A 23,246-nucleotide genomic window follows, 5' to 3' on the forward strand; every position below is an offset into this window, starting at 1 on the left:
TCGGACCCCTGGAAAGAAAACTGATAGTGTAGCCCAGTACCTAGGACAGAGCAGGCTTGGTAATTGACGGGTTTAGACCAGAAACCTAACTGGACACTTTAGTGCTTGCTTCTTGCTACTCCACCTCGCTCACCAAGACTAGCCTAAAGGAAGGAAACCTTTCTCTGGGCTCCAGCTCCACCGGAGCCACCTGGAAGGAGAAGTGACCGTGACTTCAGAAGACTGACTGCTTTTCAGCAGGGAAGTGAGGAGCCCGAGACAAGGGCTGAGGCATGTACACTTCTTTCAGATCTCATCACTCATTCGTCACAACGGAGAAGACTCTAGGAAAGAATCAGGGGAACTCAGCGACGCTGTTTCAAAAAAAATTAATGAAACAATAAGGGGAAAAAAATAAGCTGGAATGAAATAGCTCTTCAGAGGAAATCAGACCACCTCAATCAAGAAGACAACTCTTGCTTCCAGCTCTCTTTCTGATTGGGGTGACCAAACTGGTACTTTCCAGATGACGAAAATTTCCAGGACGATGGTCCAGAAGAGGAAAAAATAAACAAAACTTTTTACTTAATAATGTACAATATCAAATACCACAATGATTCATTCTTCAATGAACTGAGCATTGGTGCCCCTCTCACCCGTAGAGTGCTTAGAGATATAGGGAACCTATTACACAGCCTATTTCACAGAGGTCCTCAGCTATGACCCCGCTCCTCGTCTCTAGTCCTTCTTCTGGGGACTCTGGTTCAGTGGGTGAGGTTCCCTCCAGAGCTTCAAATGCACTGGCAAGAAATCGAGACTGATCAGGACTACAATCCCCAGAAGCCACCGCGGGCACCTCAGCATCCGGGGCAGTCGCCGCACGGGATGCCTGGGAGCTGTGGTCCTTTTCTTCCTTGGAGGTCCCCCTCCACGCTAGGATTAGGCAGGCGTAACCGACCACAACTCCCAGCAGTCCGTCCAGCTTCACGGGGGTGCTTCACGTTCTCATGGCGCGACGCAGGCGCACTCGGTGCTCGGCGCGGACCGCGCAGACTGAATAATAAAAGGGGAGCGGCGAAGAGGGAGGAAGACAGGACCATGTCGAAGGGCCCCGGGCCTGGCGGCTCCGCGGCTTCCTCGGCGCCCCCGGCCGCCACCGCCCAGGTGCTGCAGGCGCAGCCCGAGAAACCGCAGCACTACACGTACGTAGAGCCCCCCCGCCGCGCGCGCACGCTTGACGTCAGCGGCTAGCGTGAGTCACGCGCGCAGGGAGAGCGCGAGGCGGCCTCTACCCAACCCTCCTCTTCTCCTTCTCCCCCTCCCCCTCCTTTTCTGGCCGGGCCTAGACCAGTTTCAACCTGATGGGGCCGGTCCCAACCGCCTCCAACTGCCACCAACCGCCATTCGGGCCAGAGGGCGGGAAAGTCGGGGGCAGTCCCCGCGGGGTTGGCCGGGGCGCGGGTTGCGGTGACACCCATACAGCTTGAGCCCAGCCTGGCCCTCGAAGCCTAACTGTAACTGTTCAGGCCCCTCCTCCCCCTCCCCCCAGTCCTGGGGCTCGACTTGTGTGCCACACGACGCCCGGAGAGGCGCTGAGGGAGCCTGGCCCCCGGAAATGATTTAGGAGCTTGTGTGCCCCTCGGTCACTGTCAGGAGGGTCTAGGTCCAACCGCGTGCAGGTCCGGTGGCAGTGGCCTCTCCCCGCCATCTCCTAGTATTTGCATAAGCAAACAAACCCTCGTGGAGCATCGCCCCTCCCCCAAGTGACAGTGACACCCGGTGGGGCCCCCAGGCGGCACCTACACCCACGTGAAGCACATGCACAGCAGGGGATCCGAAGCACAGCCTTCCTCTGGCGACTACCGCAGAGCCATTTGGGCAGTGCCAGGGGGACGTGCCATGCCATGCCACAGAGAGCATTGTGGGACATGAGAAAGAAGCCCGAGTTTCCAGAAGCACGCAGGAAGGGTTTGGTTTTATGGAAAGGACCCCCTCGTCCCCTTTCCCCCAGGCCCAGGGTTGTGTTGGCTCTCCCCACTCCGTGCTGAGTTCCGCCTGTGTAAGTGGCGCATCCCAAGCTGGGCTCCAGGCTGGGGCACATTCCCTCCGCAGCGGCACAGCAGGGGACGGGCAGGAGGCACCCCGGGCCCCCTGCTGAGCTGCAGAGCGGAGGCCGGTTGGAAGGGACCCCGGGCAGCCGCTGCTGAGGCGCTCTGCTTGTTGTTGGGAAGTTCTGGGCTTTGGTCACAGGGCCAGACGTGGGTTGAATGGGAGCGTGGTGAAGGTGAGCCCTCACCTTTGTGTACCCTCGTTCTGACTGGAGGCTTCCCTTGGTAGTCTCGGATTCTCTCCAGTGCGAGGGACCCCGCTTAGTGCTCACGGGAGTTGATAACCAGCAGTCTGTGTTCATAGATTCTTTTGCTTTGGGAACAGGCAAAAGCCATAAAATTAGATTTTTGAAAATGATGTTTGGTTACTCAGGTTTAGTTTTGCAATGGAATACGTAGAACCCTAGAAAGTACTTTGGGTAGTCCGAGGGGTTCCGGTCTGTGTTTCTGCTGTATTATTAGCATGCTTTCCAAAATCATTAGGAAGAGAGTTGCTTTGGGGGTTATCTCCTGAAACAGAAATAGTCAACTGTTATAAATCACTGTCTACGTACACATGAGAGTGGACTGGTTTGCTTGCTGATGACTAATTGGACCAGTTTGTCTTTTTGCTGCTTATTTTAAAAGCCTGTGTGTCCGAATCAGTAGTCGAAAGCAGATGATCAATTGTCTTTGTGATATGTCCTTAAATCAGCCAGGGAAGATAGGACAGACCACCGTTGGTTAGTATTTGGAAGTCATGGATGCGTTTGTCCCAGTGGCTGCTTTCGGAAGTCTGCCTTCAGAAATCAGAGATGTGAGCTCTTTTAAGGTGTGATAATTTTCAAGACCAGATTTAGGCTTGCAACCCTTACCTTTCCTGTCCTGTGAAACTGGGCATGGGAGAACATCATTTGTGGGTGTCTGCGTACTTCGTGAGGGGGAAAAGAAAAACTAAGAATGTCTTGGTTTTGATGTACATACAGTATTTACATTTCAAACTGGAGACTGCTTTTACTTCATTCCTCACATCATGGATTTCAGATTTGTTTCCAATATGGCAAAGAAAAAGATCTTAGTCAGTTGTAGTTGATTATTTGAATTTTCTTTGAGAATTTGGATCAGCCCTGCTCCCAAGGTGTGCCCGTCCCTAGTTAATTTTTTGAAAAAATTCTGTTTGCAGTGATATGGTTCTTTGTCTGGGGAAGAAAGAACTTGCTATAAAATTAGCTCCCATTCTCCCTAAGTATAGGAACAGCAGTGACACATCCCCTTTATATCCACAGAAGCAAAGTTGCCTAGAGTTGACTTTTTTTTTTTTTGACTTGCTGCTGGGGATTGTCTATTCTTGTGCTAAGGTGTTTTTTTCATAAACCTAGCTAGAGGTTCAATTACAACAATATAGTTTAAAGGATGTTGGTTTTCTCTGTTTTTAATAAGCATTTTCTCCTGTTTTAGAGGAAGTTTTTAATGTAGCATCTAAATACACCCCATTAAAGTTTGGGCACATAGCTTATGAGAGAGTAAGCCTTTAGAGTTATCTCTGAATCTTTTCAGTGTACAACTTTTAACTCCTTTTCCCCAGTGCTCAGTAAATTATCAAGAACACCAATGCTCCTTCACAACCAGGAACTGTCCCTCTACCACCTAATTTGCTAGATTGACTATAAAGTTGGTCTTTTATTGGACAAGTGCAGACAGGTCTGTAAAACAGTTTCAGCTCATTCAAAACAAATCCGTCATGTGGTGATACAATGTATTAGAGGATTGGAGTAAGCGTAAGATAAAATGTGAAGTAATTGAAATGTTTTTTGGAATTGTAGCATTTACTGTAAGTTTATTTTTGTTTCTCTCATGAAGGATTTTGTTTTTTAATTGTATGGTTAAAAGTTGGTTGCTTTAATTAGGAAGGCCATAAAAGGAAGCCCTTTCAAAAACAATTTAAGTTTCTGGTCTTATATGTCATCTTGGCATTCAAAAGTGATGAAACTATACTTTACCATGGGTTCTTTCATGTATTTTTAATGCTGAGAGCATTTCATTTTTGTTAAGTCTAGCCCAAGTTAGACTGATTGTGCTCTTGAACTGCAAAGGAAAATGAAATCTAGTGCAATGTGATTTTTGGCCAGTGGATATATTTTCATATTGGACCAAGAAAATAAATGTTGTCAACAGTCTCATCTAGTCAGACTCCATTTTCATTTAAGAATGTCACCCAGACACTTTTTTAAAGAGAATAGTGTAGCAGTAATTCTGTAAGATAGATGCTTCGAATCAGATTTGCTAGCATGCGTATATTATATTAATGTCATGAACTCTGCTTAATTGCTTCTGATCATGTTTTGGAAATTGTTTTCTTGGAAAATATCTTTTAAAAAGTTATTGCAAACTACAGCAGTATTCTAAGTTTGTCCTTTGGAGAGCTACTTGCTGCATACAGAATAACTTGTCATCTCAGAACCAGTACTTTAACCACCTCAGTGATGATGAGTCAAGTTGCTAATAAAGAATTATGGAGGTCAATCGCTGGTTTGAAAGCAACTTACTTATGTAAATTAAGAGTTCAGTTTGATCTTTAGTCAGGTATCCACAGTGTCTATTAATAGGAGTTAAATGCCCATATCAAGGAAAAATAGGCTCTTAAGAATAGTACTTATCTGCTATAATCTAAATTAATGATTAAAGTCAAGATTTGCTTAATGGTTAAGTTTTTTTGTTTTAATCCAGCTATGTTAGATACTAAAGAAGGCTTCCCCACAATCCATATGCATCTGCTTTGACTGATGGTTTCTATCAACCTTCAAAAGACTGTGACTTATTGGTGAGGGCAGCTGGACAACTCTCAGAACAACTTAGAGAAATCCACCATGGGCACACTCTATAAAGGAGCTCCTTCTCTGGAAAGTAGCGCCCCAGATAAGTGCACAAAAGCAAGACACCCTCGTGGACCTACTTCCTCCCGCTTTCAACACCCTGATGCCTGAAGGTGAGGTCTCCTTCCTGTGTGTCTTAGAAGCCATGAGCACACTTTGAGAATTAAAGCCATAGGGAGAACCTGGGTGAACCACAGTTGCAGTCTTTCTACCTAGAGTCTTAGGTAAAGGTTGTTTTTCTTGTCAGGAGAGAATCTAGATCTGAAGATGGTTAATGTAAGGATACATAACTTTGACTATGGAACTAAGTCATTTCCCCAAACAGGAGGTCATTTGTATTTTGAAATCATAGCCTTAGAGCCAATCCTTTCAAAATTTTTCCTTTTCATATGATACTGGGTTAATTTTATGCATGTAGTAACCATCAGGTAGAGACTTTCTGTCCAGATGTCATGGATTCAGCCCCTATGTGGGCCACTTAGTTTTGCCACTACTACAGAAGCTGTCCCTAATCCCTAGCCAGTCATTTTCTAAGTATCTACCCTTGGCCTTAGGAGACACCAGGGAAAGTTTGACTATTCTGCTGGTGGGTCAGTAACATCAACTTTATATTAGGAGTACAGCAAATACTAGTTTATTTGTGCCTTTTCTCCTTTACAGCCCTTTTACCAGTGGTACCCCCTACTTTTCTAGAGAAATGCCTCCCTTGTGCTAAGTGATTTTCTTTGATTATAAAATATGATTTCCCAAGAAGACTGAGAACAGCAGACATGTATTTGCAATCTAAATTGTGTCTGGTCCTTTTTCTTAAAAGAGAGAAATCTAGCCTTTTCTCTATATTTTTCTGAAAATGAGGGGCTGAAGGGGAGGAGTTTGCAGTCCTATGAATACTCAGCAGACTCCATTTTTCAGTTGTTTTTTTAAAGGCACATTTGGGCACTTCATTAAGGACAGTCCACTTGTATTATTTGTTTAGTGTTAAGTCAATGGCTATAGTATTTAAAGTTTTAAAAACTAATCAGAACCATTGAATAACTGTCTCTAAAATCCCTCAACTTTCACCCCTTTTTTCTTTGCCAGTTTATACAGTTTGACAGCAGTGTCAAGAGCTGATGAGGAGGAGAAGATGGAAAGGAGTCTAGCATCTTAAAAATCTCATAGCATTCTCTGTAATGTGGCCCTTTTCCAGTTGATATCTCCATTTATTTAAGAGATAAAGAAGATACTGAGGCCTGGGAGACGTGTCATCAAGTCAGATTTGAGCTTATTGAAATGTTGCTCCCCTTCCTCCTATTCTTCTTCACCTTACTTTGGATCATTTTATGAAAATGAAAACCAGTCATTTTCTATTAGTAGTTTAAACAACATATGATCAGCATAAATTGTTAAAAAATTACTCCTAAAGAGTGGGAGCCAGGGGAAAAAAGGACCATGTTTATATCTTGCTATTGGCCTGCATCATCAAGCTCAAGGAGATGGTTAGAGAGGATGAGTTTGATAGGCTCTCCTTTGGTGTAATTTTATTGATTTGCGGGTTTTGTAAAGCTTTTCTAAATCTAGCTAAAAACATACATTTGCTTTCATTGCTGCCAGGTGCCAACAAGTGCCAGGTGTGTGGTAGCTGTGACTTAACAACTTTCAGTATTTCAAGATTGCTGTGAACCAGATGTGCAGAGATGATGTAAACAAGACTAAATATTTACATTTTGTAAACAAAAGTAAATTATTTATAAGCCAATAATGCTTAGTAATTAGTGTGTGAATTGAATATTAAATACTCACTCAAGCATATTATGTAAAATAATACTTAAAATGTTTCTATTCTCATCCCCAAAAGATACTTTAAAGAGGTCTTTTAGTGTAGAGGTATACGTAATTTCGGCCTGTCCTAATCTGAACTCTTGACAGCTTCCAGAATTGTCACTGATGCTCATTATCACTCTTTACCTTTCTATACTATACTTGAGAAGCTGGAAGTGGATTTTAAATTGATGCTTACCTTCCTGGATCAAACGCATCTTTCTCTTCAACAGAGCATATGAAATACATACACACACACACACACACACATACACACATATAAAATAATGTATCTATTTAATCAAATATAATGAAATAGACACAAAGGTGGAATTTTGTCACACCTTGCATGGACTGAAATAGATAGTGATTTCAGAAAAAAAAAACCAGCTCATCAGTTTGAATCAAAATGATGTATAAGTTTGAGGGCAAATAGATAATTGATTTTTACACTCTTGGTATATGCTCCATTGTCATGGATGTGGTAACAACCTGTTGGAAAGGAAGGACTAATAAAAATGAACTTCGCTTTAGAAAGTGCCAGAGTGTGTACTTTTCTCTACTGTTTCTAGTCTTGGGACCAGAGCAGCCCATGGGTGTCATTTGACTGTATTAACGTTAGGTTTGCCAAGCACGAATCATCTTCCTCTGTCTCCCTCCCTGGGGCAGTGGTAGAGCAGCTATCCAGTAAATTCCCAGTTTTGTGCTTCTGAAAAAGCTCTTTCTAGTCTTAAGCTCTTATATTCTTGTCTTCGACTCTCATGCTCAAAAGATGCCCTCAAGATTATCTACTAATAAGTTCATTAGATATTCATTGCACTGAGTAACCTTGAGGTCCATCTTAGCTTCCTGATCAACTTAGTAGACTTCTGGGCTCTGCCACTAATTTAAGCTGTGCAGCTTGGGACAAGTCATTGTACCTCTTGGGGTTTAAGAATTGAACTAGGATTGGGGTGGGGAACCTGTGGCCTTGAGGCTACATGTGGCCTTGTAGGTCCTTAAGTGTGACCTTTTAGACTGAGTCCAAGTTTTACAGAACAAATCCTTTTATTAAGGAAATTTGTTTTGTGAAGTTTGGATTTGGTCAAAGGACCACGCTTGAGGACCTAGAGGGCTGCATGTGGCCTTGAGGGTGCAGATTCCCCACCCCTGGACTAGATGATTCCCAAGGTCCTCTCCAGTTCTAATGTTATTTCATTGTTCCAAATCCCTGAGACATATTACTAGGCATCAGATTGGAATGGTTTACCTAAGTTATATATCTCTTAATTCAGAAATCCTTTTATTGGAATGCTTAACAATTGCCACCATTTAACATTCTAAATTGAATTGGTGAGTTAAGAATTGGTTCTTGGATCATTTTTAGTGCATCATGTTATTTCTATTTTTTTATATTTGTATATATGTACATATAAATATGTGAGTATGTATATGGACTTTTAAATTATATACATGGAATTGGTTGTGAATGTAGTACTGATAACTAGGGAAAATTAGGGAAGAGTCCTTTCTCAACTAACTCCTCAAAAGTGAGTAATGATGTTCATCAGTGTTTTAAAATAAGTCTATTTAGACGTTAAAGAGAAAACATCTAGTAAGAAACAGTGAATTATTCTGATTTTTGGGTCACTGTTTGTATTTTTTTAAGGTATTTCCAGAAGTAAACATTTCATGGTTCTTGAATATTAAGCGGTCTGTGAGAATACTTTTAAATTCCTATTTCCCCTTCTCCCCTAATAAATGTGCAATAAGCTCTTGTCCTAAATTTCTTTCCAGGACGGGATTTTGATGTAGAAAGAAGACTTATTTGAATAAAATTAATATTCAGTAATAAACATTTCAGGGCTATAAACTATGCCAATATACTCTCTTTAGTTAATAATGTTCTCTACTTGCCTTCCTTTCTTTGATGCTAATTACATGATCATGTCATCACAAATTCAATAAGGAGTTTTTGAGAATAGACCATCTCTTTATCTTTTAAGATTCCAGTTTCATCATAGAGTACATATACATTAATTTTAAAAAAAATTCAGTTTTTTCAAGAATAGCAGTAGTAAAGCTAACTAACAGTTGTTTGATAGGGATATGTGTGTTGCAAATTATCTTATGCCATACCATATACTTCTGCTTTCCATTTGGAGTCTTACTTCTTTCAAAGCACCTGTGCAAGACTATGAACAGTAACCTCTGGCCACCTGTGAAAAAAGCTTGTTTATCTTCAGCTATTCTGGAAAATAAGAATGTGCTTTCTCATTTCTAATTGGTTGCTCTGAGTAGAAGGTCTTATCACTGTACGTGTTCCTGGTTATGAATTATCTAGTTGTTGGTGGGTTCCAGAAAATGTTAGACTTAAATGCATGTTTCTTCTAAGCCCTCCCTTTGCACTGGGGCTTCACGTTACTTTTTTTTGCTTCATCAGGCATAGAGTCAAACTGACTTTCCAGTAGTCCTTCCTGTATTATATCAGCTCTTCAAAGATCAAATATTTCTCCCTGATAGTTGGCTCTTGAATCACTTCAAATTTCACCACCATTGTGATAATATAACTTTAAAACCTTTTCGATAAAGGTGTGCCTGACTTTAGACATGATCAGTAGCAATTTTATGATTGTTTTAGAGTACTGCTAAAAGGATTTTCCAGTGTATTTAATTTAAGGATTATACTTAATGTAATTTTTCACATTTGAGAAGTAAGGTATATCTCTTATCTCTAAAGAAACAATTCGTTCTTTAGCAACACATCTAGGGTAGGCTTTCTTTTAAGTTTTCAGTAATATGCCTTGATTATTTTTGGAATGAGCCCAAGCAAAGGAAAAGATGTAGTGTACCTAATGGTCTTCCACATAGCTCTGGGAGTAATTGCTTGGGAGAAGTGGAACCACAGAGAAATGGTACTTTTTTTTGGCTTCCCATTGTGTGTATCAAGCCTAAAGCAGTAGGACCTCAGTCTTAATATCAAAATATTGGGAATAGATAATGACATAAAACTAGAAGAGTTACTTTAATCACTGTAAAGGAAGCACTTTAAAAGAAATATTTCAACTAAGAAAATTTTTACTAAAGGGGAATATATATGTGTGTTCTTTCTACCCCCCTGATTATAAACATTTAAAAAGTTTATTCCTTTTTTCTGCTAGGTCAGTGATTCACTGTGGCATTGCTGATTATAAAGGATTTTAAACTTTAGGAAACAAATTGAACTAAAAAAAAAGCCCCTAAGTATCTACCATATGCTTGAGCTCTCAAGATACCTGGCTATCTTTCCCCACTTCTAAACAAAAATTAATTCAACAAATATCAAATCTCTCTTCTAAGTCAGCAGCAGTTAAATTTAAAACACAATTACATGATTAGGGGAATGAAAAGTGTTATGTGAGATTTGAGGGGAAAGATCATTACTGACCTGTGAGACCAGGGAAGGATGTAGGAGTTAGCTTTTGGGTTGAATTGTAAAGCATGGATTTAATACATACAGTGAAGGAAAACAGTTCCCAGACATGAAACAACAGTGCGAGTAAAGATAGAGGCAGGAAATTACAGTATGTATTAAGAGACTAGAGTCCAATTTGACTATAGTACACTCTAGAGCAGTGGTCTCCAAAGTAGGAGGGTACAAGGTAATCTCTTGGGGTATATGAAAAAGATAGATTAGGAGAGAGATGCTATGTGCCACCTGCTACACTTGCTTTGGGCTGTGCTTGATAGTCATGTAAACTCCTTCCCAGTCTTCCCCCTCTCCTACTGGACTGCATGGGAGACTCCTTACCAGGCAGATAGGCTGGCAGTCTTTCTTCATCTGCCCTGGCCTCTTCCTCTGTTTGCTGGATAGTTCAAACCAGCAAGATATTTTATACCAGTATAATTTGTACAATTTTAAGTATGGTTGTACTGCATGTACTGAAGTATAATTGCATTAAATCAGGAAGTTTTGTGTTTCCAAGAAAACTCCCCAGGCAATCATTCCTTAATTCCCACCAAGGCTTTTCTCTTCACTCTTCCCTCTTCTTCCCCAATTCCCACCCCCACCCCAAGAGAACAAGGGAGGCTTGAGCTCTCTGGGGAGAAGCTGCAGAAAAAAGAGGCTAGAGGGGCAGGCACAACAAGTTTTGAGAGGCAGTGAATATTGCTGCTAGTGAGTTTGGGACTCAAGTAGCTAAGCACAATATGCTCTCAAGTCTGCAGCCCCACTAACCTCACCCTCCATACCACAGGACTGCATGGAAACAAATGAAGAGAGCCATCCACCACCAGGAAACCAGGACCTGCTTGGGCATCTTGGCATCTGCCTTACCACTGCTCCTTTCTTTCCCTCTACAGCTACATTCTGGACCTGGGATCTGACCTGCAGAGACTGTCCCTTCCCCAACTCTTCCTAATATGTGGAAGATGGAAATTTATTAGCCAAATTTCAACAAAAACCTTTGTAAAATTGGTGATGGGACTGAAAAATGAGTACTATGATTTAGTAAGTGTAGCCAATGATGCACACCTTTCCCATTTGGATCTATCTCCATATCTCTGTGAGGCAGTTTTTTTCAGCTACAGCAACCATTAATAAAACCAAGTTATCAGAAAAAAAAATTGAACTTAGAACTGGACCTTCAAATTGTTGTATCACAAAAGCTTAAAACAAGATTTTTCCAAAATAATAAAGCGTATTCGGTCACATTGCTATCACTAAAAAAGTTGTATTTTTAGTGAGAGCAAAGAGTTTTTGTGACATTAATAAAATGGAAATAAAAAATATTGTTTATTTCATCTTTATCTCATATTAAAATTTCTAATTTTCTTTATGTTTCATAATGTACAAAATAGTAAAACAATAATATATATATAATTTATAAACATACATATATTGGTGGTTCATCCTCAAGGAAATGTTTTCTTTTTACTAATGGGCTATGTGATTCAAAAAGTTGGGAGACCAGTCCTCTAAGAGCACACATATGAGAAAAACCTGGAAAGGTAGAGGTGCCAGATTGGGGAGGACTTTGAATGCCAGAAATCAGACTTTACTCAGGAGCAGTAGGTAGCCATTGAAGATTTTTTTTTGGCAGAAAATGGCTAGATCTGTGCACAAAGAACATCTAATTGTGAAGGATGGGGAAGGTGTGAGAACAGATGAAGGTACACCAACATTCATCCTACAGCTTTCAGCCACATCTGAAACCATTTCTAATTATCATTGTTCAGACTTTTCTATTTCTCTGCTTTGAGCAATATCCCCTTGCCTGCGTCCTGCCCCTCAATCCAACCATATAGGATTCTGGAAGATCTAGTAAGAAAGAGATTTGAGAATCCATTTCATCTCTAAAACTTATTTTTCAATTTAAAGGCTATTTGACAGTACAAGTACAACCCAATCAACATAGTTAATTAACACTGTATACTAAACTAGGAAATTCCCTTGATTTAACTTGCATTTGAGGATAGTTCAAGTCACCTCACTGATGATGTTAGGAAGGAAAAACCTAACACTTCATAGGTAATTGAGACCTATTTAGGATAATTGCTTTTAACTTGGAAACATAAATTTGACTTTCAAGTTGAAGCTAGATTTAGGGAAGGCCAGAATGGAGAGTATTGTAGCCTGCTAAAATAAAGTTTACCAGTGTGGAGAAAATGGAAAACAGTTGAATAATTTTGTGCTAGCAAGGTATGAAGAACTGCTTTATTTTGGCTCGAAAATTAGCTGCCAGCAGAAAAGCACCATTCTTCCCCTTTCCACTGTAACTTTGTCACTAGCTATAACTAGAATCTAGAAGTTGCTCCTTCGGTCTGGTCTTTTTTCACCACCTCTTTTGGTTGGAAGTCTTACCCACATTGTCTATCAGCCATATCTTATCCTAACCTTGCTAAATCAATGAGGGCTTGTCAACATAACACTATTAAAACCCTTCTGAGCCTCAGTGGCCTTAGGTGTGGAGCACTGATATTCCCCAAGAAATAATGTGTGGACAATTGGGGAGAGGAAGAAGGAAGATTGCCTTTAAGATGTGGTTTCTTGGTCTTTTGGGGGACTAGGATTTTTTTGAGCAGTTGTTTGAATTAGTAAATGGATATCATCTATGACTTCTCAGGCTCAGGGGTTTAGGGCCTTAGGAACAGGAAAAATTATTGAATGGTTAATGTCTCTTGTTGAAACCCAGACTGGGGTTTTGCTGCAGTGCCTGAAAAGCTCTGGTTTCTAAAGTGGACTTCAGTATTTCCCAGTAGAGAATTTTCTTGTTGATATGTTAAAATAAACAACCACCTCTGATCTATAGAGGAATTGATTATCCAGACCAAATTATCATGGACCTTTGCTTCTCCTCTAGCCTGTTTTTTTTTTTTGGAGGGGAGGGGAATGTTCTTTTTATGACCCCCTTTCTCCATACACATGCCCAAGATCATTAGGGAGAGGAGAGAAAGAAGCCCAGCCAGTTTCATTCCTAGTTATAGTCTTCAGTGTAAGGTTTATTTGTAGTTTTAGTGAATGCTTAGAATTTTCTCTCCTCTGACTAAAGATACTAAAGATTGGGCAATCTTACTTTTCTTGGTCTGAGAGAGACCTCAGAATCCTCTCCAAATATCCAAATTCAGTTCAACAAGCATTCCTTTAACCATGTTATATGCAAGATATTCTGCCAGATAGGATACAGAGACAAAGCAGTTCCTGCCCTGGGGGTTATAGGAGGTTTTTGTAAATAAGAATAATACCAGGTAATACAAGGAAGGAGAAAAACTGAATAAATTGGGGAGAAGAGGCATCAAGGAAGGATTCACAGTGGAGATGGTAGCTGAAACTGGAAGACAAGATTCTGAGAGGCAGAAATGAAGAAGAAGTAGTAGTACACTACTAGTACACTCCAGCCCTGGAAGATATGCTATCCTAATATCTGAGGAGAGGGTAAGGAGTGTTGAATTCAGATATTGTTAATCCAGTTCAGCTGGAATTCTAGAAAGATGCTAGTATGAAGATTAGAAAAGTATGGAAGAACCAAATTGTGGAGAGCCTAAGGTCCAGAGCTGAGTTGTATTTTATCTTAGAGGCACTGGTGAATCAAAGGTCTTTGACCAAAGGAACAACATGGTTAAACCTCTGCCCATGATAATTATTTAGGCAACTATATAGAAGATAGGTAGTCTAATGTGAAGGTTGTTGCAATAGTCAGGCAGTAATGATGGAGGTCTGAGGTGTACAGTGGGAAGTCCTGTTAATGGAAAGAAGGGGACAGATGCAGGAGGTGTCATGGAGTTAGAGGAGACAAGATTTGGTAACTGATCAAGCTTGGAAGGATGAAGGGGAGAGAGGGAGAGGTAGTGAATTGGGGTGACCAGGAAGGTAGTATCATCTTTTAAGAGAAAGAGAAGTTTAGTGGAAGTTTAGAAAATGGATCAATTCTGTTTTAGAATTTTTGAATATGAGATGCCAGTGGGTCAGCTACTAGGAGATGTTCAGTAGACAGTTAATTGATAATGCAGAATTAAGAGTTTAGAAGAAAGAGTAAAGTTGGTTTTTATAGAATTGAGTGATTGAGGAGTGGCCAGATAGATATGAGAACCCCAAAAAATAGAGGGTCTAGAAAGTGAAGATAAGAGAGAGGATCCACGAGGATCGGCTATCAACATTGCTGCAGAAAAGATAAAGAGACCAAAGACTGTGAAAAAACCATTGAATGCCGTAGTTAAGAGATTCAATTTGTTTCATTTCCCCTACCATTTATTAGATGTTGTGCTAGGAACACGAAGTACAAAGATAAACCAGGAAAGAGTCCCTTCCTTCAGGGAGCTTCCATTTTACTGGGATGTGTCTACTAGTCAGGATGTCATAGAAGGGATTCTTATTCAGACTCAAGCTGGACTACTGTGTAATGTGTGAAGGGCTTTTCCAGATTTATTTCAGAGGTAGAGTAGAAAGAACACCAGTCTTATAGTCATAAAACTTGGATTAAAACCTTGTAATAGCTATGTGAATTTAAAAGTTTCGTAACATCTTTGAACTTCATCTGTAAAATAGGGCTAATAATTATATTACTTATCTTAGAGATTTGTTGTTAGGCAGCTCTGTGGAAGATGGATTAGAAAGCATGTAGTCTAATTTGAAGGTTGTTTCAGTAGTCAGGTAATAATGATGGAGGTCTGAAGTGTACAGTGGGAAATCCTGTGAGTGGAAAGAAGGGGACAGATGCAGGAGGTGTCACGGAGGTAGAGTAGACAAGATGTGGTAACCCCAGCCCTGGAAGATATCCTATCCTAATATCTGGAGAGTGTTGAATTCAGTTATCTGAGGTTTGTTGTTAGGATAGAAATGAAAATATATTGAAATATTCTATAAATATAAGCTATTAAAGTATGAAGTATGGCAAATGATAGGAGTAGTAGTGTTTAAGCTATCCTCTGAAAAATTCACCAAGTTGTTTTCAGAATGCTATGTTTATGGGTAATTAAAGTAAAACATTTAAAATCAGAGGCATTAGATATTAAAAGGATCTTAGAGATTATCCAAGGCAACCTCCTCTTTTTATAGATAAGGAAACTGGCCAGCATAGATGAAGTAAGTTGCCTAGGCAGGCACACAGGTAATAAGTAACAGAACTGTAATTTGAACCCAGGTCTTTTGTCTCTAAGTCTAGTGCTATTCCTGCTTTGGACACTATGTCTCAAGAGATGCTGAAAATTTTTTTATTGCCCTGCAGCTTTGGATGTGAGGCTTTAACAGAACCACCCTGAAAGCCTTTCCTGCATGGAAGACCCTGTCAGCATTTGTCTTTTGTTGATATGGCCTTTTGAGAGTCACCTCCATGCCATATTAAGATGTTGGAGGAGGAACAATTTCAGCAGACTAACTTTTGCTTTTTAAAACATTTAATTTTTTTCAACCATCAGAAGTCTATTTTCTTTCTCTCCTACCTCCTCTTCCACCCCCACTGAGGTAGAGGGTAAGCAAAACTCTTGTAATAAATATACATATTCAGGCAAAACAAATTTCTGCGTTGGCTACGTCCAAAAAATATATTTCTTAATCTGCAATCTAAGTCTGTCACCTCTCTGGGTGGCATGTTTCATCTTGGGTCCTCTAGAATCATGGTTGATCATTGTGTTGATCATAGTTCTTAAGTCTTTCAAAGTTATTGGGTTTTACAGTCTTTTATTGTAGAAATTGTTCTCTTGGTTCTGCTCACTTTACTCTGTTTATATAAGTTTTCCCAGGTTTCTCCAAAACTGTTCCTTTCATCATTTCAAACAGCATAATAATATGAATGTGACAAATTTTTATAGCATGATTTTTTCAGCCATTCCTCAGTATCTGGGCACCCCATCAATTTCCAGTTCATTGCTTCCACACAGAGCTGCTATAAGTAAATGTACATATAGGTCCTTTTTCTCTTTCTTTGAACCTTTTGGGGCATAGACCTGGTAGAGGTATCATGGGGTCTGTGAGTTTGCACAGTTCAGCAGTCTTTTCTGATTTAAGTCCAGATTTCAAAGTTGTTTGTTTTTTTATGGTGGATTATGAAGAAGTGGAGGCAGTCAGCAGAGATGACCATTTTCTAGGAGTATGGCAGTGAAAGAGAGGTGAAGGAGGAGATATAGCATAATATTCAGTTCAGTTGAAAGGCATATATTGAGTGCCTACTGTATGCCAAGTACTGGGAATGAAAAGACAAAACTCTCTGCCCTCAAGGAGTTTAATTTGGGGAGAAAAGCCACCTACACAGGGGTATCTACAGAGTAAATTCAAATAGATATGAAGTAAATAAATAATTTCAGGAGTAGGGTTAGGGAGAGCGGAAAATCCAGGAAAGGTAGTGACACCTAACCTGTTCTTTGAAAAGAATGAAGCAAATAAGGAAGTAGTGCATTCCAGGCATTGGGGGGACAGCAAGTGCAAAAGCATAGAGATGGAATGTTGTATAAAGAGAATGGCAAGTTGGCACATTTGGCTGGAATACTGAGATTATAAAGGTTAGTAATATACGATCAGTCTGGAAAGATGGATTAGAGTCAGGTTGTGAAGGGCTTCCAGTGTCAAAAAGGGAAGTTTTGTCTTTTGTCCTTTAGATAAGAAGGATCCATTGAAGCTTCTTAGGTAGGCGAATGACATGGTCACAACTGCACTTTAGGAATATCAATTTTGCAGCTCTGTAGTATATAGACAGTGGTTTGGAGAAAGGCAAGACTGAAGTCAGGGAGACAAACTTGGAGACTATTACAGTAATCCTAAAGGGCCTGAACTAAGGCAGTGACTGTTTTGAGTGGAGAAGACGGGACAGATGTAAGAGCTGCATGAAACTACAATAAATAAAAATTGTCAACAGATCATATAAGGGATGAAGGGGAAAGTCAAGCATGACGCTTAGAGCCTCCAAGGATGGTGTTGTCCTCAACATAGAGGAAGTTAGGAAAAGGCAGAGAAAATAACCAGGACCGTTTAGGACGTACTGACTTTGAGATACAGAACATCCAGGTGGAGATGTCTAGGAGGCTAAAGAAGTGGGATTATAATTCAGAAGAGAGTTCGGTGTCATCTACATAAAGATGGTAATTGAACCCATGGAGCTGAAGTGAGAGAGAGAGATGGAGACAGAGAAGGAGGGGGAAGAGAAAGAGAGAAAAAGGAAGGAGAACAGGAAAGACTCAAAACACCTAGACAAAGGGATGTTATATGGACTGTGATCTAACCAAGGAGACTGAGGAGGAGTGGTCAGATAGGTAGTTAAGGAGATAGGTGTTTAGGAGTAGGGAGTGGTCTAAGCTATCAAATCCTGTAGAGTGTCAAGAAGGGTGAGGCCTGAGAAAAAAATCGTTGTATTCAACAATTGAGATTGTTAGTAATCTTCCAGAGAGTAGCTTTTGTTGAATAGTGGGGTTGTAAACCAAATTGTTAGGAATTGAGAAGTGAGCTATGGTAGTGGAAGACTGCATGAGAGGAGAGAGAAGGGATGAGTGCAAGAGGTATTACCCAGGTAGCATCAACAGTAATTGGCAGCTGATTGGATGGGAGGGGCCAGGAAGAGAGAAGAATCAAAGAAGAGTGAATTTTTGAGACTGGATGACCAAACTGAGAGGAAGAGGATGTTATTAACAGTAGTAAGGAAGTTGGGAGACAGGACAAGTTTTGGAAGGAAGATTTGGTTGAGTTTTGAACATACTGAATTTGAGATTCAAGTTCTACAGTCCAATTTGCTAAGTGAGGATGGGTTAAAGATACCTAGAATAGAGAAAAGAAAGCGGTTAAGAATCCAAGACTAGAGTTCTGGTCAGAATACGAACATTTGGAAATGATCTGCATATAGGTGAGGGTTGAAGCCTTGGGAGCAGATGAGATATTCAAGGGAGAGAATGTAGAAAAAGAATAAGAACCTTGGGGAACATTCAGATTTGGTACCAGAAGTGTAGATGAACCAAGAAAGGATAAGAGGTCAATCAAATAGGAGAAAGGAGACAGTAGCATCCTATAAAGAAGGGAGGAAAGAGTGAAAAGGTAGCATATAGTCAGTGGTGTCAAATGCTATAGGAAGAGGAAAGGACTGAGAAAAGGCCTTTGAATTTATTAGTGAAGATTTTGGGAGGAGTAGTTGAGTAGATTGGTAATGGAACCACATTGTAAAGAAGAAGTGGAACCATTAATTTTAGAAGTTATCAAGAAGAGATTTAGAATGATGGCTAGAGGGCATAATGGGATGAGAGGCTTTTTTAAGAACTGGTAGACCTGAGAGCATTTTTTAAGTACAGGGAAAGGAGTCAGAGAGGGAATGACTGAAGATGGGGGAGGTAGGGCAGGGAATTAGTGATGGAATAACATGCCAGAAGATGAGAGAGAGGATGGGATCCTGGGCACAAGTGGAGGGGTTAGTCTCAACAAGAAGGTAGGCTGTCTCACACTCAAGATTAGAGGCAGCCATGAGAGGAACTAGGCAAACAGAAGGTTTGAGGTGTGGATGAGGGGAGATGACAGGAGTTTAAGATGGATGGCCTCAGGCCTTTAGGTATATTAAGATATCAGGTTATCTGCTAGGTGGAGGCAAGAGGAATTTGGGAGCAGCTTCTGTGGGACAAGGAGTCACAACCAAAAACTTGTATGTGAATTGTTGTCCAAAGGCTGCATCCAATTGAGGATCGGTAGCATGAATGTGTAGTGACCTCAGCATATCATCATACCCTCCAGGATAGCTTGGCAGCTCCAAGGTAAGAGCTGAGGAGGAAGAGTGAATTGGGGACCCAGGGCTGGGGACAGAGGAGGGTAGGACTAGTATATGAACATTGTGCCTTCTTGGAAAGGGGTTAAGGATGTTGGAGGAGGGAAGTAAAATTAGTACAGGGCTGACAGAATGGGACATGAAGGGCAAAGAAGCAGATTCAGGCAGACTCAGGTGACGAGAGAAATAGAAAGACTAGGGATTGGGGCCCAAGGGAATCATTTCAGAGTCTAGGAGCCTGGCAGTGGAATAATTTAGCCAGTGGTTTCACTCTTTACCAATATAAGAATTACTGACTGCCGAAGCATTTCCAACTCAGAATTTATGATTCACCTGGGTGGAGAACTTGCAGTGTGGAAACTTTCTCTAATAATAGAGATTAGCAAATGGTCTTCAAGAGTTGCTGATGGGGTTAAATGATTCGTGCTCAAGTCTTCTGACTCTGGCCAATTCTCTGTCAAGTACGCTGAGCTGCTTCCCACCTTATGCATAGTAGGCACTTAATAAATGTGTTTAAACTGAATTTAGTCCTACTATTTCAGATACATATTTCCACCTATATTGCATCAAGGCCTGATCCCTATATACAGTCTTGCCCTAAGTATAGTTTAATGGAGCATAAAGCATAGAAACCAACATGCCTAGAAACACCTCAGACAAATCATTTTTCCTCTCTGTCTCAGTTTCCTCAACTATAACATGAGGAGATTGAACTCAGTGGACTTTAACATTCCTAACAGCTGTAACAAATTCAAGAGTATATAGGAAAAATGTTTGATTCTAGAAAGTATTTCAGACTCATGTGTAGTTTCTTTAAAAAGGTCATTTAAGACCAGGTATAGATATTCCTAAAACTAGTATTCATAGCCTCCAGCCTTGGCATTTAATTCCTCATTCACAAAATTTGGTCCATACCTTCCTCTTGGTACTTACAGAATGATGAATTTTAAAAGTGCTTTCCAGTAAGCAGTCATGAAAAACATTTTAAATTAGAGTTGATCCTCAGAGGGAGGCAACCAGGTTGATCAGGTTCCTTGAAAATGTCCTAAATGAGAATTAGTTAAATAAATTGAGGATTTTTTTGCCTAGAGAAGAGTTGGGTGGAAGAAACTTGAAATATTTGTAGATCGGCACCTAGAAGGTGGGTTAGAATTGCTGTTTGGCCCCAGAGGGCAGGACTAACTGAAGCATATTTAGACTGGATACAGAAGAACTTCCTAGTAATTAGGCCAAAGGTGAAATGGGCTTTTCCAGGAGATGAGTTCTGTCTGTGAAGGTATTCAAGCAGAGGCCGAATGGTTGGCAGTGTTGTAGATGGGGATTCATGCTTCAGTTTCTGATTGAACTGGATGACCTTTGGCATTCCTTACAATTCCAACATTCTGTTGTGATATTATGAAAAGTCCCGAGCCTCAAAGCTGGCGTGGTCTTGCCACATGGGTCATATCCTCAGCTGGGTCCAGAGTCTCCATCCAGAACTAATTTCCAGCTTCTTGAGCCCCCATGATAATCAAAACAGAGAAGTCAGAATTGCTCTGTTCCACATCATCTTCTGAAGCAGACTTTTTTCCCCCACAAAACTGAGAGGAGAGTCAGTGGTGAGGAAAGCATAGTGAAAGTAGCCTTGAGGGAGGAGTCATCAGAGCTGGAATCTAGTCCTAGCTCTTCCCTTAACTGGCTGTAGTATCTCAGGCAAATGGGCCTCAGTTTCTTTATTTATAAAGTAGGGAGTTTAGACTAGATGATCTCTAAACTCTTCAGGAGCAATAAGATTCAGTGTTCTGTCAAACCTTTCTCCGCTGGAGCTTTTATGAGACTCTAGTGCTCTAAAAGGCCTGGCAAGGAGAAGGGAAACTGAGAGCTTTTTGGCAGTCATTGTCATTAAAAGCCTTTGCCATTCCATGACTATGATGCTGCATAAGGTACTGTGCTAAGAGTATTCCATAGCCTTCTAGGAGATTGTTCCCCCTATGAGCTTATGATCTGAGAGAGGCCCTGATGTGGACACATACTTGCTGGATGTACTGTCAGCAAAATAAAAACACTACATATAAACAGATTAGGTGTTCACCTTCTCCATGGGGGTGATTGTGTTTGAGGGAGACTGTGGGAGAGAATGACATCAGAAAGAGTGAGTGCATCACTAAGGGGAAGGAGTTGAGAAGGAGCCATGATACTTCCTAATTTAGCTGGGGCAGCAGGATTAGCAGGAAGTGGACCAGGTGTCCAAATAAAATGTGGGAGGAGGCCAAAAAAAGGGAGATGCTGGTGGAGAGTGTCAGCAATATCCAAGTACCTGGGCATGAGATGGATGCCAGCAAGGAGAGCATCCTCCCTGTCCAAGAGGGAAGTTAAGCAAGGCAGTCAGATGTGCAACTTTCCTCCTATAGGCCACTTACCTGGATAATTACCTGTCTTTTATATCTCTTCAGGGAGTCCTGCCAGGCAAGCCTGTAAATAACAGCAGTTAGCAGTTCAAAGGAAGAGCACACACTCTGTGGTCACAACTCCTCCATAGTCTTTTTGGAGACCAGAAACAGTTTCCCTTTCAGAAGCCCTTCACTGTGTTTTCCTTTGTCTGGAAAAGTCAAGAGATCTGAGCATCCTTTCTCCCAGTCATGGGGTCCCTAGGTCTGATGAGTGGTCTGGTCACTATAAGTGGGGCCTGGGCTGGGAGAAGTCTTTGGAATAGGCAGTTTGGGAGTGGTTAAGCATCCCAGGGAGATTGGAAAAGGACCATATTCAGCATTGTCATAGCATACTCATAAGTTATACTTTGAAATACTAATGAGGCCGAGCAGCTCACCTTGATACTCCATTCATGTACAGGGAAATCAGGTAAGAGTCTGCCTCCTGCACTCCATGGAATTACTTGGATGCCAGGCTTAGAATCTGAGGCTCATGGGCTTAGCCTTGGCTCCTTGCTCCTAGGCTCTTATGTAATCCTAACATCCTTCTGGACCCTAGAATTAATTTCTTTGGTGGAATATTAGTAGCTTTACATCACCCCTTTCCTATTTCATAGCAGGGAAGATTGATAGTCAGGAACATGGGCCTAGTCAAAGTGAGTTTGCAGGCCTGCATCTGCTACTGGGCATGTTAGCCCTTGGCTGCTGGGACAGCAGTAGAGAAAGCCCTGACAGGAAAACCTGAGGTCCAGTCTTGCCTCAAATACTTACTAGCTGTGTGACCCTGGGTAGGTCACTTAACTTTGCTCTCAGCCTATTTCATCAGATGTAAATGGGGAGAATGCACCTACCTCAAAGGTTGTCATGATTATCAGATGAGGTATTATGTGTAAAGTACCTTGCAAAATCTTTAATCACTGTAGTGTGATTGTTATAATTATTATTCCCCTTTGACCCAAGGAGAGGATATATTCCATGTCCCTCCAGTCTCAGGGTCTTGGAAGTCTGGCAAGAAATTGGAACAAAGGTCTGGACCCAAGTCTCCGACTCTTTCTTGTGTCCCAGCAGAGCTGAAGCCAGACATTGAAAACTTCTAGGAGTTTGATATTGAACTTCTAAATGTAAAGTGGAGCTTAATTTGGGGACAGGAAGAGAGAGTATAAGAGGCTAAAGCCTATGGGTCCCCATCCCCAAAACTCTCTCCCCTTCCCCCACCTCTTGTGTGCCCTCTCTCCAGGTACTTAAAGGAGTTTCGCACAGAACAATGCCCGCTCTTTGTGCAACACAAATGTACCCAACACCGGCCCTACACCTGCTTCCACTGGCACTTTGTTAACCAGCGTCGCCGTAGGTCCATCCGCCGCCGAGATGGCACCTTCAACTATAGCCCTGACATCTACTGCACCAAGTATGATGAGACCACAGGTCTCTGCCCAGAAGGAGATGAGTAAGTGTCCAGTGCAACTTTGGGAGTGGCTCATGGAGGAGCCAGATTTTAACTAGGTCTTGTGTTCAGATGTTCCCAAAGCCATCCAGGTAGTTCCTTGGGGTAGCAGGCCAAGGATCAGTATTTCCAAGGTCATGGGACTGTTGCTACTCCTTCCTACTGGGAAGAATACCAACAGTGCAGATTACCTCACAGGGCCTTGGGTACACATCCTGTTGCTTTGGCTTTACAACCCCCCCCCCCCATATTTAGAATTCCACCCCCACTACATAGGCCAAGGTAGTTGGCCTGCTAGATCAGGTAAACTTAATGGGATTTGCTGAGAAGGCTGAAAGGCAGCAAGGTAATCCTAGTTTTCATTATCTCAGAGCATTTATTGTACTTTTGATGGTGCATGACAAGAGGCTGAGGGCCATAGAAGAGACATATTGCCCCTGCCCTCAGGAAACCTACATTCTGAGACTGAC

General features: G+C 41.3%; 1 protein-coding gene across 8 annotated transcripts in view; it reads left to right on the top strand.

The window, feature by feature from the left end:
* The first annotated feature begins 693 nt into the window (after positions 1–693).
* The window catches only part of UNK (unk zinc finger), a 40,340-nt gene continuing 17,787 nt past the window's right edge, over positions 694–23,246 (top strand). For 6 of the 8 annotated variants that reach the window (XM_072645730.1, XM_072645731.1, XM_072645732.1 and 3 more), the window contains exons 1-2: positions 695–1,181; positions 22,570–22,779. In XM_072645730.1, the coding sequence (XP_072501831.1) occupies positions 775–1,181; positions 22,570–22,779 (617 nt within the window). In that variant the 5' untranslated portion in view covers positions 695–774. Of the gene's footprint in view, positions 1,182–21,670; positions 21,763–22,569; positions 22,780–23,246 lie in introns of those variants that run through there. The other 2 variants (XM_072645735.1, XM_072645737.1) reach the window with 2 other exon arrangements.

The sequence above is a fragment of the Notamacropus eugenii genome, chromosome 2 (assembly GCF_028372415.1).
Source record: "Notamacropus eugenii isolate mMacEug1 chromosome 2, mMacEug1.pri_v2, whole genome shotgun sequence".
NCBI lineage: Eukaryota > Metazoa > Chordata > Mammalia > Diprotodontia > Macropodidae > Notamacropus > Notamacropus eugenii.